The following is a 19,422-nucleotide window of genomic DNA, read 5'->3' as shown; positions in this document are numbered from 1 at the left end:
GTGCTGGTGGGCAGTAAAACAGTGGGATGTTTGAGAGCAAACAGCAGCAGCAGATGTAGCCTGTAATAATTACTTTTAATCTAATGGACTCTAAAGCACACATTTGCAGATGAGAACATGCATAAGTGAACAACCTGTATAGGGAACGTGTCTGGGTTACTACAAGGTCAACTGCAGCGCTATCTAACTCAGATCTTTCTTTCTTTTTGGCATTACATATTTGAGGGCATCACAGCAAATAATCTGCCTCTAAAGGTACAAAGAAAACCTGGGATATTCTGCAAACCCCCCAAATCCTGGGATAGTCGGCAAATACAATACTAGAATTAGCAAACATTTTTACATCAGATGCCCTTTCTGCTGCAACTCTTCCCATTTACAGAGGCATATGGATTATACAATTATGGTACCTTGATTGATGTCTATGATTTGGGTATTAACACAAATTAGGCTAATGCCATGTATTTACTGAGAACAAATGATTTGGCATAGGCTGTACGGTGTGCTGTTCCAGGTGCAACCCGTCCAATTTATTCAGACCTGAGACTGGCATAAACACGGCATCATGTTATTGATTTGAAACATGTTTTGTGTTGGTAATTTAAAGCAAATTATAATTATATATAATTCTTGCCTTGAATGGGCTTACTACTTTTACAGTTCCCTTAATATTATGCACTAACCTAAGCAAGAGCAAACCACATCACCTACTGTAATTAGCCTACATGTTCTTATGCATTGTTACATATCACAATTAGTACTGTAAAATAAACTTTGACTGTATGTACTGAAGTTAAATGTAATTTAAGGGCAAATGCACAGTGATAGTAAACACGTCTGCATAATTCATGTCTTGTTTTGGAATAATAGGATATGAAATATTCATTAGAGAAATCACTTAACCATGGATCTGTTTTTAAGTTCAGAGGAGAAAGGGCAACGACGAGGGCCAAGGCTAAAACAAACACTCACCTGTTTGTGCAAATGTGGCAGTGATCCTTTGTCAACCCCTTCATTATCACACGCTTTGTTGTGTTTTCAATCTACATCCAGCCCCCACTGCTAAAGCTACTGCTATAAGAAAACTCCGTCTGCTTTGTAAGTGCTCTTTCAGTGGCCCAAAGGTAACCAACCTCAATTATATCTGAAAGAGAGCATCGCACTGGAATGTAATGAGATTTGAAGCTAAAAGGTGCTTTCAAGACTTTTAAAGGTTTTGTTCCTGTGCAGTGACAGGTTTTGACTTCAGTTTCCGACTATTTCACGAAGAAGCCCTTGAATGTGCTTCCATTAAGACCTGCAGCGTTTTGGAGCTACATTAGCACGAATGATCAAAAGATACTGGCCAAGGCTGACTTCATACATCAAACAAAATGGGCAACATGGGTAATTCCAGGGAGAAGGAGGCGTGTATGTTTGGGCTATACTGTGACATTATTAGGGTGATATTTACTGTACTATATATCTTACTTTCCCAGACTACAAACATACCAGCAAGTGATTAACAAGCCTTAGCCATGAGTCAAGTTTCATCCTTTGTCTTTGTTGCAGGCAAAAGTGTCAAATTCGACCCAGTTAATCAAAGAGTACGCATACGGCATGTCAGAGGAGAGGAGAGGGGGCGTTGCTTTGTGAATTTTCTCCTTCTTTTGCAGCTGCGAGTGATGATACTTGGGCTCCCGAAAGATTGAGCCAGGCCTGGTGGAGGAGAGGGAGGCAGTGTGCTTCATGAGGCAATCAGGGCATGTACAGTAGAGTGGAGGGTTATAATAATAGTGATTCCATACTGTATTCGGTGCGTAACAGTGGCATATTCTTGAACCCCAATTCAGAGTTAAATTATTAGAAACTGTAATTAAGGGTTTGCAAAATATAAATACATTTCATGCCAAAAACATCTAATGCAGTTGAATTGTATGACTGCAAAACATAGAGGCATACAAAACAAAATTCTAGAAATGTGAAAGGTGAAAAAATAGCATTAAACAAAATAGACAGTACAAAATTTTGTGCCACCCAAATCACTATGTGTGTACGCTGATAAACAACAGTGGAAGCTATTCAATTCAAAGACATGTGTTGTTAAATTTGAACTTAAAGCAGACCTATTATGCAAAATCAACTTTTCAGAGCTTTTAACCATGTTATAGTTGTTTCCTCTTCTCATTTACCCTCTGAAATTGTATTTGGAGTGATTCATGCTTGTTTGATTAATCTTTAATCTCTTATTTTAAACACACACTGCCAATGAATCCCCATTTTCACCACCACCAGTACACACTCATTGTTCTGTACTTACTTTGTTCTTCAGTTTTATTTCCTAATCGATGATACGCGTAGAATTTGGCAGCTTTGCGTAGTCACTCTAGTACAAACAAAAAAAAATAAAAAATCCACGACTTGCTATCGTGACCTGCAGCTCAGATCTGCATGGGAAGGGCTGACAGCTCCATGGCTCTTTGTTGTGATGACATTTAAGGCGACATCAGCTCCCATTGGGTGCCGTAGTTTTCTAAAGCAGAAGTCAGCAGATTTGTTTCATTTATTAAGTCATTTTAGATGAATATTGTGAATAAAATGTGCACATTATATTTATATTATTACGATCCACAGGTGTCATAGATTATAATTATATAACAGACACAAGCACAATAGGTATTTTTTAAAAAGACAACTTTCTTGGGGACTAATAGCTGTCATTAGGTTCTGATAATGTACTGAAAATTGCATTATCCTCCGTTTCCTGCTTAGTTGTACAAACAAAGTAATCCATTTTGGCATTGTGCATAAAAACCTTTCTTGACTACGATTTGATATTAGCCATTTGGCATTAGCATCTCCTAATTGAGTTGATTCTGCAGACTGTGTGCGTCTGTGAAAGCTAATTCCAGTCAGTGCTGTGATGCTGTGCCAGTTTATAGGGTATCTATAAGGACGTCCTCATTAGCTTTATCCTCTGTCCTCAGGAGAGTATAAGACCTCTTGCTGTAAATCTTTGCAACTTGTTCACATCGTATTACATCTCGTCATAAGTTGTCAGTTTTTTAAGACATTTTTAGATGGTGACCTCCTTTTCATTGAGCAGTGCATCCGCTACTATTGGACACTTGTTTCTGTGTCTGATTGATGTTGCAGAGAAACCATGCAGCTGGAGAAGATGCACTAAACCTGAGCGGGGAACAAAGAGTAGTGGGCCACACGGGGCGCAGCAATTAAGCTGTTTTCTAGTTGTTAATTAAAAGCAAATTAGAGACTGTGACAGGAGTCGCTGTCTCTAGCCTTAATTGCTGGCAGCGTGTGTGTGCCCAGGCAGCCACACCTGTTGTTGCTGCTGTATCTTGATGCTCTCATCTAAAGTCACTGTATTTTTGTCTACCGCAGGGACGCAGAGGAAAGACAAGGGAGCCCGGGCCCAAAGGCATGCCTGTAAGTGATTTAAGCCACCATTGACTATAAAATGCAACCACTACTGGGAAATCTGTGTGTCATCTCATTACAGGAGATAATTGGTGTTTGGTGATTCTGCTAATCCGATCAAAAGCACTAACAGGTGTAGTTTTACTGACAGACAGCCCATTTTGCCAAACGAATTAAAACTTTAAAACAGAACCTCTTAAATAACTGAGGTTAAAATTAACCATTATGAAACGACACAAACCAGAAAAACATATTACTTAATACTAACTTACGATTACTACAACTAACAAACTACAACTACATATTTTTACTTTTAAACATGTAACATATTGTAGTAGTTTATAAATTGCACTTGAGTAAAGATATGCTCCTCCAAATTGTTAAAATATATCAAAGAATATTCTGGCAAAACATCTCTTCCTTTAATTACATGCACAACGTATAGTAATTAAAAGTGCACTATGTAACTTTTCCTGTGGGGGGTCAGCCACCTGCTAGAGCTGATATTGCTTTACCAATGTTCCACTGTATGACTCATATCTGACCTGTGACATTACTGCTTGTTTCTACGGTGATCAGTAAGTTATTCCCGACAATGGGAAGCCAAGTCCATGGAGACAAGCATTATTATTCAGTTACTACTCCAGTTTTTCAGTACCTACAATAAACTATTAAACAGTTGCAAAATACAATTAAAGTAAAGCCATTTTTTATATAGTTCACACAAATACATTACTAAAAAATTATACTGTATTTATAAAAATTACTGACTAATTCTGCCCTTAAATCATATGCAAGACATGTATCGACCCATTCAAATAGTCCTCCTTTATTCTCCCACAGTCCCATTGCTATTGTCAGCGCTCCAAACCACAGGGGCTGTATTAAGGTAGCGCTGTATTGATGAGTGGGACAAGTCTGCCTATAAGCCCTGTTGGTTTCTTGAGTTATGGTCTTTCTCCTCGGGGTCCAGCACGTTCCCAGACACGATGGGACGGTTGTGTGAAGTGACCCATCCGCTAAAGGGCACAAGCACCTCCATGCGTTAAGGCAGAGACAGCTTGTCAGGCTCTTAACCGAGTCAGTGTCAGGAGAAAACAAGAGCATTTAGGGATCAAATAGTCTAGCTGTCCAATTATTTTCATGCACCATTGGCTTGATTACACTTTTGATCATGACATAAGGATTCTCTGTTTCCATTGAATAAGGCTTGTGACAGTTAGGGACTGTTGTAACTGCCATTTCTGCTGTCAGGTGTAGTGGCCATATACAATCCAATCCACTTTATTTATATAGCACATTATATAAACATGGCTTTTTTCTACCGCACATAATGGGCTTGCTCAGTATATTGCAATCAAAATCGTATTTTGAGTTAGCGTAAAAGAAATAACTGTCCTTGTTTTATAGAAAAATCTTTTTGTACTTAGTAAAAGCCAAAAGTAAAGTCTGTGAACTGGACAAAAAACACTTCCTTATATCTATCTGAATGGAGGAGCTAACCACACTGAAACTGGAAACAGCTTTTGCTTACATTTTCTGTTTATGGCTAGGTCTATTGAGCTACACTATTGTGCACTGTGCCTGAGTCATAATTAGCATATTCATACAACTCTTAATGGGTGCTTCCACACATCCTGGCTAGCTATATTGTGCTCTTTTTTTCCTTTGTTTGCTTTGGGTCTGAGGGTGGAGTTATAGAAGGGGGAAAGATGATGTCTAAGGCCCACATTCCTGTTCAAGGAAGGATTGTCTTTCCTAACAAGACATCTTGTTGTACTGGTTCTGAAACATGTTCTGAAATGCATGGGATTCTTGATTGATTTCATCAGTTCAGTGCTAATGCTCCTTGTGTTGTTAATGTTTATGCTCTGAACAGAATCTTACTTTTTAAACATATATCACAAGTCTCATTACAGTATGATATTTTTTTTCTCAAAATCTTGCAACCCTAGCACATGCATCGACTGTAAGATAATAAGTGTCCCTATGATGTCCTTAATACATGCCAACGTTTCATCCATCCTCTTGTATTGGCATTTATAAGTCTCCTGTTTTGCTGAGGTGAGGATCTTTAGCATCATCTATTCAAGACACACACAATAGGGCATGGCTTTGTCTATTGGCAGCAGGACAGGGATCCAAGTTGAAGGATAGGTAGAAAGTTTTCAAGCACCAATTGGACACAGATCAAGATATTTTGTACGTGACAAGCAATGAATTAATTAATCAGCACAGAATTCAAAATTAAAAGTCAAATAACAGTTATAACAGTTGTATTTCAAGACCAGTGGAGAACAAAACTGATGGTTGAACAATAAATAAATAAATAAATAAATACAAATTTGAGCTCTTTCAAAATTGCAAAATCTAGACCTCAGAGAATAGAGACTTCTAAATATAGTTATATAAGTATTTATAGGAATATATAAATAGTTACCCAAGCTTCTGAATCCATGTTACAACTTAAGTAAAAAAATAAAAATAAATAACATAACACATTATGCAAAGTAAAAATGTCAAAACTAATAATATTGATTTAAATTCTAAAGAATAAAGGCACATGAGTCTCTAGTTCTGTGTATTGCTCAGAAATACTTAGCTTGAGTGTTAGATTTGATTGCATTCATTTCTCTTAAATAAATCCAGACCATTCATTGATTATAATTGCATGGTCCTGTGGTAGACTGTGAAGGAGCCTGCGTCTAGGTACAACTAAAAACATTGTTCATCTCCAAAGCAAAACCTAGTGACACGCAGCATATAAAGCACATTCAGGCTGTCTCCTGGGTTTGATAAACTGGCCCAGAGCTGCAGCTCCAGCAAGGGTGAACTGTCAGCTTGATTGAGCAGTGTTCATTCACAAAGTCCTCCAAATCGGAACCAACTTTAATCATCTACAGTGCTGTCTGTGGAGAGATAATTCAAGTTTTACCCTTCAAGTGTGCCAAAGGATCAGAGGTGAAGGAGGTAATCTCAAAATTCTGTGTACTCATGGGAAAGCACTCCCAATTGCTAAAAGATTCAATCAGGTATTAATGATTTGTGTTTAAAAAAGAAATACTGCTCCATTTCCTCCAATATTGATTTCATATACTGTAGTAATGACTGCATATACTATAGTAGTGTACGAAAAACGTTATTTTAGTCATTTAAGCAGTATAGAAAAATAAATAGTTATGTTTTTTTATTTAAATGTAAAAGAAAATGTATCATTTGCAAAGTTTTTAGGAAGTCCAACCTGTACAATACTACTGCAACACACTGCTACGACTACTATTGAAACTATTGAAAAACTACTGTCAAAAACATATTAAAAGTACAATGCATTTCTTAAAATCTTCTAGTTCATTTCTACCTCTGCTGATAACTGAGTTTGCTTCCTATTAGATTGACACTGCGCAATCAGTTATGTCCCTTATTGGTGACAGCACAACTTGTATTCCACCTAAGTGATGTATTTTATCCCAGCCGGAGCCTCCTGCCGCGCACACAGCATGACTCAGAGCTCACACTCCAGACAGACAGATGGTCATTACGCACAGCGCTTTGTAAAAATAAAAAATAAAACAGGCTCTGCAATCATTTTCATGAAACCCAGGGGTGCTGTAGCTCACCGGAGGCACTCAGAACACACTATGTAAAAATGCTCTAGCATGGACCTATGCTAGCCTCCTACTGTTTATCTGCGTACTTGTATTCTTTTTAGCACTGCAAACCACCACCCACCAGGCCTCCAGTGGCCCACTTGTGAACACGCTGGGAGTGAAAGCTATTGTGTAGTGGACAACCTATTGACCGCAGCTGTTGGTTTGATGTATAGGTGCATGGCTGTGCTGTGGTGTCAGGTAAGGATGCAGAGGTCCTCTTGCTCCCCTCATGCCCCGAGGAGGAAGGAGAGGTGTCAGCAATGGCCACCTTGAAAAAGCAAAGTTATCTTTATGAGGACGTGGAATATACTTTGAAACAAATGGGACTTCAGAATGCAGTGCAATATAATGAAAATATGAGTACTGGCAGTGGTGAAGAATAGAGCACTGTGTGTCCTTGTAAAACCAACATGAGGCACATTGAGAAATGTGTTTCCATCAGGTCCAGAGGTTTGATGAAGGACTAAAAAGAAGTAGAACTTTCAAAATCATCAATGTATTATTTTGTAAAGTTCTTAAAATAGCTCTAATAATACACAAATGTGTGCATTTTATTATTGCCACAATTCAGATTGAAGTTGTTAACAGTGACTCAACACTTCCACTTTTACTTGCACTTGTGTTGCTGAATTACTGTTGATGTCACTCTGGCGTCACTCTGTTTTTCAAGCTCAGGTGTTTTGTTCTTTGATTATTTTAGTCCTGTAATTTCCGACTTGTAGAATCGAGTCATTCTTAAGGTCGCCTGAGGCCACACTCGGGTACAATTTACTTTTCACTTGTAGCATTTTCCTGCACTTTCCCAAATCATTTCAGCTAATAACAAAGGCTACAAGCCGGCATTAAATCCCCCAAGAATTCACTGTTCATTATATTACTTCTTAAAACGCAGACTTTCTGTAATAGCTTAACTAGGTGAAAACAGGGCTGCCAAATTACCTGCAGAAAGAACACAATGAAAAGTATAGCTATTTAAAAGTTATATTGTGGAAATAATGCACTGATTTTCCACAGTATCTTCAACCTTGGAAAATATGTGGCTTTCAAAGAACCATCCGTTATATGAGGGAGATACTATATATAATGCCATTACTCAAGAGGTTACTCAACTGGAGCTTAGCCAAGACTGTATATATAAATGGACATAGCTAACCTGCGAGCTGCGGCGTTCCAAATAGGAAGCGATCATGGGCGCACTTCCGGCTACACCAACTGAAAAATAGTCACTCCTTCTATATAACCGCTGTAGTCAGCCTTGTCATTTTAGTATTCAATGTTCGTATTAACCTGCTCTACATGGTCATCATTTTTTATTTCACTATTGTGTCTGTAAATCAAGATATGAACATTAAAAACAAACAAATTAGGTGCCCTCTTACCACGAGGTCACTCGCACTAGAGTTAGCAACAGATTTGACTGACAGCATTGCTAAGTGCCCGCTCTGCACTAAACCAGCTGTGTGGGCGGGAAGGGGCGTTACCTTCATCAGCTTCACTCTGGATTGACTCTTTTGTTGCTATGATACTTGGTCAGAATTCAGATATGGAACTTGGCTCAAAATTGGCCCCTATAACTGCGAGCCTCGATGAGTTTCATTTGCCTGGAGCTGAACGCTATGGGTGACGTCACACTCACTTAGTCCACTTCTTTATGCAGTCTTTGTCCAGGATAAGAAAAGACTTTAACCAATTTGTTTTCAAAACTATACAGGCATAAATAATTACAAACAAAACCACAAGTACACAGTGCTAAACTCAAATCAGTCTCATTTTAAATCAGCCATGCACCTCCATGCCCAGACACATCAGTATTATACATTCTGACAACAAGCAAACTCTCCCTTGTCTCGCTCAATTACTTATTTAAACTTGTCCTACTGCAGCAGGACCCAATTGTCTTATGGATGTGAGACAGTGTAAGTGAAATAAATGAAACCATCAGGCAGGGAAAGTAAGCGTTTTTGTGGGCAGTAATTATGGAGCAGCATTAGGATTGTCACCACTTCTCACTCGCCTACCCTTGTGCATTTTTAAAGGCCAGGCTAAACACTAGACAGCTTGAGCCCAACTGTTAACATCTGTGTAAGGGGAGGCGCTCTCTCTCACTCAAATGAATGTTTAAAGGAAAGAGGAAATTGCACACCGTTAGGGCTGCACATCCCTCACAGTAATCTAGTTTTATGCAATGTGGACCATAGTTGAAAACCTGATGATATTGCAATGATCTGATATTTTGAGTTCACACCACAAGTTGTTCTTGTAACTGTTTTGTGTTGTTGTTAATGTAATTGCTTTTGTATGTGACATTTGGTTGGCATGCTGACAAGTTAATGTGAAGGTTCTATTGTTTTGAAGGCTGGCTCTAGTGAGTTGAGACGTGGGTTACGGCCTACAGTAGCCCTTGTGTTCAGAAAATAAACAACCTGATGAAATTTGGGGTGTTTTCTTGTATCAGAGCGCTACAATATGAATAAACATAACGCAATACAAAACAATACACTGCAAACCTCAGTATAGTAGGCCTATTTAACTTTATTAAAATTTTGGATTACGTAATAATAACTTTTTATTTTTCCATTCTAGGCATAAATTTGGATTTTTGATATTGTGGATTTTTTGGTTTCAGCCCAATTTATTCCTGATGTAGACTGTGGTAGTCCTAGTTTAGTGGTTTAGTCCAGGTTCAGTTCCAGTTTAGTCTCAATTTAAATGTGCTATGTGCAGAAGTGGGAACATAGTCTTAGTAACATTGTCATATAAAAGTAAAATTATGCGTGATATAAAAATAACTCATGCAATCAGTAAGGTATGAGTTGGTAATCATCACTATACCATAGCTTTACACCAAATATATGGACTCGGCATCTCCTGATAGATGCATCCGAACATATTGTTAACCTCTCCGTGTGTGATGAGCTGAGAAGCCTGGCGCTCTCATGAATCATATCTCCATAGCTGTAGCACTCCTCCTCATAAACAGCCTGACTGTGAGGTGCAGGTATTGACAGAGAGCAGGGTGCAGACCGGCCCTAATTGCAGTTTGATGACTAGAGGTGCTTCAAAGTCATCGTTTCAGTCTCACGTGCGCAGGTCGGCTCCACTTCACGTAAATACAGCCATAATCTGAGCAAACACTATCAGAGCCACAGTTAATCTTATGTGAAGGGTTTATTAACTTGTTTTATACCCCTCTGCCAATTATGTGACTTTGAATGATGTGTCATGGAGATGTGAAACGATAATAGAGACAGATATTTTTCCTCATAAGTCTTTACTAGAATGCTCTTTTTGCTCCATTGTTGGATGAGATATAAATTATTATAGTTTATTTTTGAATACATGTTTAAGCCTTGTTGTGTGAATCTACAGTGGTTTGTTGTAATAGAGTTTGTTGTGTTTGCTACTAGACATAGTGTTTGCACAGTCCTTTCAAAAATGTTAGACTTGAAATTGATGCCAACTAGATGATATTGAATTTCATTTTCAACGCAAAATAATGGTAGTTTCTTTAATACTATATGATCTACTTGTTTTGATAAAATTTTTCAGGAAGGAGCCAATTCTGTCCATTTTTTTTTCTTCATATCAAGATTTATGGATTACTTTTCTCTACCTATTGTATTCAAAAATATGTTTTTATTTGCCAGAAAATACAATTATTATTATGTATTTGTGCGTGGACATAGCTCTACTTTTTTAGTGCTTTAATTACAGCTTGACCAACCAGCTAACCCATATATTGGGCCAATATTTGCTCTTTTTAGCCGGCTATCGGCCTTAAATCTCCAGCATAAGTCGATTATTTTTTTGGCTTGACCTGCTGCCTAAATAATACGCATTAAACTATATTTGAACATTCAAGTGTGAAAAGATAACTGTAAAAACATGGCTACACAGCTCTCTTAAAGGTTTGCGGAAAAAACGGGCTGTGGGTGAGTTTTTAGTACATTTAAATTGCATAATTTGGGGAAAATGATCAAAATCAGCCTTATATATCAGCCAAAAAATATCGGCAGAGCTTATCAGCCATCAGTTGCTTTGGAACAACTGGTATCGGCATCGGCCATGAAAAATCCCATATTGGTCAAGCTTTGGTGCCAATTTAAAACTCCAGTGACTTGTAGCATTAGAGATACAACACTGTTAAAAATCCAAAGGGCTCCCATGTGGTTGATAAAGCTGCACAGAATTCAATTAGCGCTCAAAGTCAATTTTTACTAGTCCCTCCTCCCCAACTCAAATATTAATAGGACAATCCATCTGTTTGAGCATGGCAGCAGCCCTACCAGCCTTAATAACTGCTCATCATTTGGACGAGGAAACTGTGACTTATATCTCATTAAAAGGACGTATGACAATGAAAAACTGATGAACGAGGGGAGGGGCTTTGAGTAAATACCAGTTATTGTCTGTTGGGATGTGCGCGTGACTAAGGAGTGTCTAAATACAACCGCGACGCCATTCTGTCTTCTCAGATTGCCTAACAGATGCTCCATGATATTGCTGCACTGAGTAACTCAAGCATCCCCTACAAATCTCCACACACGTCAGGGGAGTCCACAATAAGGTTTGATGAACGGCCCACTTGTTCCTTCAGTTCTTACGCACATAATAGCTGGAAATGTGGACAAAACCCCCATGATGCCTCAGGTTTATTAAACATGTCAGTAGTCGACAAGTAAGACATTGAATTGATTATACAGAGAATGGAACTGAATTAAAATGTCTAGGTTAGCATTGTGTGTGGGAGGATAAAGAGTCTAGATGTTTTGTGCAGTTTCTTTTCTGATGTTTAGCATGGTTTAGACTCAATCGTTTCTTCACTGTAGACTTATCCATCTCCATGGAGACAGGCTTGTGACGCCACCAGACAAAAGAACAGGTGAGAAATATTTTTCCGGGTATTTGTCTAGCAAAAAAACATGTGTAACAGAATAAATGCTAGGTTGACAAGTTCACTGTCATACCGAGCAAAGCAATAACATCTCCATGGAGACAAGCAGACGGCACACGCCCTACCGGAAAAGTCACATAGTGCACCTTTAGGTTTCAACATCTGATGAGTCTTGAGACTGCTGTAGAAAAGCGACTTGGCACTGCTGATATAATAAATAATACTTCTTTCTACTTTATTCATCTCTTGGTTTTAGGTAACAATAAACAAAATGGTAGCGGCTCAGTTGGTAGAGCATTTGTCCACTAATCCAAAGGTTGGTGGTTCAAGTCCTGCACTCAACATCACAACAACATCACTGGTAGAGCGGTCAGATCCAGCTTTGAACTTTGAGCCTTGAAGGTGGAAAAGTGTTATTGAAAAATGTGACAAATTACAGTTATAATATGTGTTTGTTATGTAAATTAGATTGGCTGATTTGTGACCTATCATGCCTCTTTTATTGGAGCTTATTGCTGTATTTTACATGTGTTTAATTTTATGCATTGAGTATTCACTACACAATCCCTTTTAGTCCTCCTTTGGAACCATAAAAGAACATGGCAATAGCAAGGAGTGTGAAGCTTACAGTCTTACTAAAACAAGCTCTTCCAAAATAACTTACTACCACTCATTAAAAACTATACACAGTGTGCTGAGCCATTGTTTGTTTTATAATTGTTCTATTTCTGGAGTACTCTAAAATGCTGCCTCCTTCCTCTTTCAACAATACCAAAACTAATGGTAAACACATGCAGTGAATCTGTGTATTTGGCGATACTGCACAGCTTTACACTGCTGTTTACATAGTTTTCTCCACAGAGCTGACAGAAGGGCTCTCTCTCTCTCTCTTTCTTTCTCTCTCTCTCTCTTTCTCGCTCTCAGTCTCTGTCTCTCTCTGTCTCTCTCTGAGCACCGAGCACAACTCACCCACAGTCATAAAGTGCCATCTTTTGGTCGACGGAGGAATTATTCTCCAGGAAATACTGTAGTGTGAAAGTGGTGCAGTGCAACAGCTGGGGGCTTGGGATCTTCACTGCTGAGGATCATGTCTTAGTGTAAAGTCATATTTTATATAGGTTTAAAAATTATTCATTTTTATTTCTATGTTCTATGCATGCTATTTCCAAAGACATGTGTTTGAAGTAAATGCATCGATTGGTCAAATTTTTTATTGCCCTTTTCCATCTTCAAGGCACTCAAAGCCATTTACATCAAGGAACCAGTCACACATTCACACACATTCACACACCAGTGTACACAAACACTGGGGGCGAGGTGGGTTAAGTGTCTTGCCCAAGGACACAATGACAGTATTCATCTGTGGGAGCTAGAATCACACCGCCAACCTGTGGATTAGTGGATCGAACCGCTCAACTAATGATGTTTTTATGTTGAGACCAGGATTGAAAAAAATTGGTGATTCACCTACAGCTGTTTCATTACATTGAGTGAAATGCGGCTGCTGGACTATAACTCTAAATCTGTACATTGTGGTGAAACTACAATTGAATTACAGCATTTTTAACAACATTTTCAGAGCAGTGGGAATGCATATCTTTGTATACATTGCTCTTAACTTGTCTTTATTTACATATTATGTTTTACAGCTTGTTCTCTGTTGCTGGCGTAGATCCTATATAGCAGAAAATAGTGAAAATACTTAACAGTAAGATCACATTTATGTTACATGAACAAGACTAGTATCAAACCTGTTGCAGGGGCTATAGTAGGCTGCGTGTCAACAAATTATCAACATATGTGTGTGAAAGGTTAATGTAGGCTACACTGTCCTCTGCATTTGACCTTGCCTCTGCAGTACATCTCCAGACCTTGAGCTTGGCTTGGTCAGAATTCACTCCTACAACGTTTTGTCCAGTTGATAGATTTAACTTTAGTTTTTACAGAATTACTATAGTTTGGGAATTTTGCCATTTGTGCATTCTTTAAGTGAGAAACAAGTATTTATGTGTTGGAAGGAGCACGGGTGAACTAGTGACAGGTGTTACATGTTATTTTCCTGGTTTTCTGGTGGACTTTGGTGGATTATTTTTGGTTCCCAGTATCCTTGCTGTGATCCTGCGGTATGTCTCCTTGTTGTCACTCACTGATATGTTTGTCCATTTGCAGGGGGAAAAGGGCGATTCCGGAGTCCCAGGAGAGAAGGGAGAGCCGGGGGAAGCGGTGCGTATTTTCCAGCGGTGACATTTTACACTGTGCCATTGTCCCACACAGTCATTAACCAGGGCCTGCCGCTCCTCCCCACAGGGTCAGCCAGGAGCAGACGGAGCCACCGGGATGAAAGGACAAAAAGTAAGTCACATCAATGTCAAGTGTCACATGCCATGATTTCCCCTCTGTCTGTGTGCTGCTCTGGTGTAAGTGCACAACACACACAGAGGTATAGAGCTCACACAGTTCAAGCGCTATGTAATTGGCAGCATATAGAGGCCAGACCTTTAGGTACCTGTATTATTTCCCAGTTTTGACCATTCTTGAAAGCTGCTGGAAGCATTACAGGAACTGAACTGGGAAGCAGTGAAAAACAAGAATCAGAAACACTTTCTGAAGCTAATGTGAAAAAAAAATATTTCACTGTTGTTTATTTAAACTGACAAAGCATTGAACTTTCACTGTTTTGGCTTCATGTGAATAGGCCTTGTAATTACAAAGATATTAACCATAAACCAGCAGATTGCAGATTTGTTGACCTATTTCTGTAATTACCAGGCCTCTCCACAGAAAACAAAAAACAACTGGTGTGTCTTCTCTGTCATATAAACAAAACAAAAAAACTCAAAGGATTTTTTTTCACAATAGCTTCAAAAAGTGGTGCCAATATTCCACACCAAAGACATGTTTGCCAGTTGAATGAACTTGAAGCCATAAGTTTTTGGAGCCAGTCCTTAGCAAATAAAAAAAAAAAAAGTTTAAACATTTGTGGATTTTCTCCTTGGATATTTAGTTAAAAACAGAAATTCTTCCATAGATTTATATAGGTCCATCTCCATCTGAAATTAGGACAATCTAATCAAATTCTAGATCACTTTCGCTCAGAATTTTTCTGTCTGTTTAAGTGCTTACAGTGTAGTAATTTGTGAAAGAAAATATATCCTAATTTCTATCTTAATGCTGGTAAGATTTTAAAGGACTAAAATCTTGACTTCGACAGGATTCAAGTGGCAGAGATAGTAATTCTGTGTTAAAAGAAGCTGCCATAAAAAGAACTTGTGTTGTAGATTTTAATCATCCTTTTTCATAAATTGGTTTGAGTTATTAAAGATTCTTTCTTTCTCTAAGTATTTAAAACAACTCTCAGATGTTTTTTAAGGACACAGAATAACCCTAAAAAAATTACCAACACAAACAGAGTAGTGTGGGTGTTATGAAAAAGTGTGTTTTTACTTGTAATAAATGTTTTATTTTTTCATTCATGAAGGATTTGCCACATTGTAGACATTGTCATATAGGAGGAAAGTCACAACATGTGGTTTTTTTTTTTTTTTGTGTGTGTGTCATGATAACTGTGAAACAAAACATCACAGTTTTTACACCAGGACCAAACCTTTATTCACTTTCATTCATATCGTCCAATATAGTACCACTCTACTACTATGCTACGGGCATTATGAAACTGCACTTTTGATTGATAAACTAATATCACATAAACTATTATTACTTTGCTACCTGTTTATTACTATTATTGTATGGCATGGTATTGTTGTGTGTATGTTCTGTATGTGTTGTGTACTGCTGCTGCAAACCCTATTTCCCCTTAATGAGGAGGTTAGGTTTACTTTTTCAGTGTAGATCATATTAAATTGTCCTAACTTTACTACTAAAATGACCATGGTTATTATTTTTTAGTTCTGATGATTATATTATAACCTCCAAACTATTACGCAAAACTGACTTCGCATGTTTGAGCAATCTTTAATTAATCTCTTATTTCACCATCACTGGCATACGCCCACTACTTACTGTATTTTTTTAATTTTATTTTCTTAATCTGTGATATGCGCAGGATTTGGCAGCACTGCGTAGTCTTTTTTGGTACAAATGAAAACAAAATCCGCTGCTTGCTCGCGTGATCTGCAGCTATCCATCAGAAGTGCCGACTCTTTGTTGTGATGACATTTACAGCTACATCACTTCGTCTTGGGCACCGCAGTTTTCTAATGCGGAACTCCGTGGACTTGTTTCTTTTATTAAGTCATGTTAGAAGAATACTGCGATTTTAAATATGCAAATTATAACTTAACGAGTGTCATAGATTACAACTTTATAGCAGACTCAAGCATAATAGGTCTGATTTAATAATCTCTGGCATATAGTAAGAAAGAACATATTCTAACCTCTCTCTCTTTCCTTTTCCACACTTAACTTTTTTCTAGTGAATAATACATGGCAGAAGCACTGTAACACTTTTTAACTGTCTGCTGTTATGCCCCCATGTGGTGCCAAATATGCACCCATAAAACATTATTAAGATAAGTGACATTATTGTTCCACTATTGTTACAGACTACACACTACTGCTACACGCCATGATAGAAGAATGGAAATATGCCTTGTAAATTATGAATGGGAACGTGAATGTTCCAAAACGCAATGCATCACAATTAAGAGCCTTCCAAAGTTCCCCGGAGCCCCCACTATATCCATTATAAGGGGTTATAAAGCGAATAAGTGTATGCACAAACCAATTATGTGCTGCAACTTAACGCACGCTGCACATGAACGCTCTCTATTTGTGCTTTTCATCCCACTCATCTCATGGTTTGTGTCATATAGCCCGGGCTAGATTGTTGTTTCACACAAGTCTGGTCTTATTATTGTCCTCTGTTGTGATGTGTTGAAAGCAAACTTCAGCAAATATCTGAGGTCTTGTAAGAAAAAAAAGCTGTGAATTGTTTGATTTTGGTTTTTAAGTGTTGAGTCTGAAAGCTGAAGATTTTCTAGTCATTATGCTGTTATGAGTGATAAGTGTATGATTTTACAAGGGTGAACAAAAGACTAGCAAACTTCGATCCGAGCATCTCCACGCTGCCATTATGACGTGTTGTCTTCAAGAAACCCTGTTGATACAGTTTTGATATACGATTGATGATTTAAAAACACATAATTTTCAGACAACATCATTTGGAATTGTAGTTTCTTTAATGTTACCGTGTGGTCTTGCACTAGCTCTGATAGAAGACTAAACTAAAACCATTCAGCAAAGGCCAACCTGTCCTATTTGTAGCATTTTTTTTTAGCATCGATTCTTGTTGAAATGAGTATCTTCAATACTTCTTCAAAAGTTTTAGTATTGATTGGTATGTGGTAATCAATTTTTCAATAACCCCAATACTCTGCTCACCAGTTGTTTGCTCCTTAGCTTTGCATTAGACAAATAGCCATATCATGTCTGAGTGTTTAGTTATGCTTCAACCAAACCAAAAACTTGACATTGACAATCTATTTTCCTTGAATGCTATTTGTAAATTCATATCCTATCAAACTATTCATGTCTCCTGTCTTCCTCTAGGGAGATGTGGGTCCACCCGGTCCTCCTGGTCCTGTAAGTACAACGTACACATTCACTTTTAATGAGTTTGTTAAAAATGATCTGTCATTGGCTCTCAGCACAATGTGATAAGAGACAACAAATGAATGATAATGCTGTTTGTCAAGCGGCTCTGTACTAAAGTCTTTAGACACAACAGCCCTGTGATGAATTGAAAGACTGGAGCAGATTTGCGCTGTTTACCTTATCTGTTATACCTCAACAATTGATCTCCAAAGTCATTTCCATCTCAGCCAACTCCTAAGATTTGTCAAAATATGCCAAACTTTGTCAGATATTCTTTGTAAATTTACATACCTACTGTACATCGAATTGAACTTACAAAGGTGTTATTTGAATAGGCTTTTTGTTTTCTGTTGCAAAGTTACAAATTATGCAGAAAATTCTAACATTTGAAGTTTCTGGGCTGTGATTTCCGGCTTATCTCTCTTCAAATGAATCCATTTGGTACAGCCATTAGTCTGTGATGTTGTGATCCTTCAGTCATAAACAGCAAAAGATTTGAATTTGAAATACGGTGAGCTGAAAACAAAGGAAAAAGACTCTCTTTGTGAAATGATTGATAACAGCGATGAGTCGGACTTATGGGGTAGTCCCTTGTAGTGTGTTGAAAGTGGCAAGAAGTAGGGAAAATTCAAAGTGATGTAATTGAAAGAAGACAAACTGAATGGTTAGACTGTTTTTTTTTAATAGTCATTTTATTGTATTTTTTCTTTCATATTATTCTTATGTGTTTATGTACTTGGTGCCCTTGTATTTTGTGTATGTTGTGTGTACACCTGTTATGCTACACATGTGAAATCTTAAAGTACCAAGAATAAAAGAAGTAGGAGAGTTAGTGATTACATACTGCATAGACATAAAAAAAAGTAAAAAGCCCACTGTGGCAAATCAGTTTTCAAATCTGCTGGGGTGAGGTAATTACTTCTTAAAGGGGCAACTCTGATGGCCAATCTTTTTCCTCAAATAAAACAAAGTGGTATGAAAAAAACAGCTGTCACGAAGTTTGCCGGCTGACGTGTGGATGACTTGGGTCTAATGGGTTTTGCTCTGCTGCCTGTTTAGACTCTGAAGGTTTAAAGACGTGAGCTTGGAAACACTTCAGTGGCTTTCAGTCCTAATCTAATTCTTGTTAGTGCCCTATTCAAACGGCTGACAGGTTGGGATTCAGACAAGTTAATTAGATGGTTGAACACATGTCAATCAATTGGGGATCATTATATGCAATAGGGTTTTGTTATTTCTGAAAAAGGTTAATATTGCCGAAAGTGTAATTAAACACAACATTAAATATGTTTTTGTTTTATTTTAAACTGAGTACAAAACAGTACTCGGGAGCGCTTCTGGTACTGGAAATTAGTGGCTTTGGATTCTCTACCCTCACCTACATACATCATCAAAGAGTAATTTTTGCCTTTTTTGTTTTAACTTATTGTGTACATCAGTGGTCTCCAACCTTTTTATCACCGCGGATCGGCCAACGCTTGAAAATTTTACCGCGGACGGGGGGGGGGGCTAATGCTAATGCTAATGATTACACATGATGCACATTTGACCCACAATTAAGTTAATAGCAGAATAAACCACACTTACCGATCAGGAACAGCATCCAGTCCATCAAAACATAAGGTCCTCTGCTCCTGAGTCCACCATGAGATCTTCACTCGGTTTAAACGAACCGCTCCGGGTCCGAGATGCGTCTAGTTTAACTTGTACAAACATCCACAGTGTCCTCGGTCGCGTACTTCCTTTGTTTTGTCCGTTTCGTCATGTTTAAAACGCAAAACTGCTGCGTAAAATTACGCAATACGCGCGCATAATTTTACGCGCGGATCTTTATATCCAGTCTCGTGT

General features: G+C 38.1%; 1 protein-coding gene across 6 annotated transcripts in view; it reads left to right on the top strand.

Annotated features, from left to right (window-relative positions):
• Positions 1–19,422, top strand: part of LOC117382218 (collagen alpha-1(XIX) chain) — a 113,803-nt gene that overhangs the window by 61,463 nt on the left and 32,918 nt on the right. For 5 of the 6 annotated variants that reach the window (XM_055227234.1, XM_055227232.1, XM_055227233.1 and 2 more), the window contains 4 exons: positions 3,382–3,426; positions 14,131–14,184; positions 14,269–14,313; positions 17,530–17,562. In XM_055227234.1, the coding sequence (XP_055083209.1) occupies positions 3,382–3,426; positions 14,131–14,184; positions 14,269–14,313; positions 17,530–17,562 (177 nt within the window). The remainder of the gene's footprint in view (positions 1–3,381; positions 3,427–14,130; positions 14,185–14,268; positions 14,314–17,529; positions 17,563–19,422) is intronic. The other variant, XM_055227231.1, reaches the window with a different exon arrangement.

Source organism: Periophthalmus magnuspinnatus, chromosome 15 (genome assembly GCF_009829125.3).
Source record: "Periophthalmus magnuspinnatus isolate fPerMag1 chromosome 15, fPerMag1.2.pri, whole genome shotgun sequence".
NCBI classification, from domain to species: Eukaryota; Metazoa; Chordata; class Actinopteri; order Gobiiformes; family Gobiidae; genus Periophthalmus; species Periophthalmus magnuspinnatus.
This window is presented reverse-complemented; position numbering and strand designations above follow the sequence as displayed.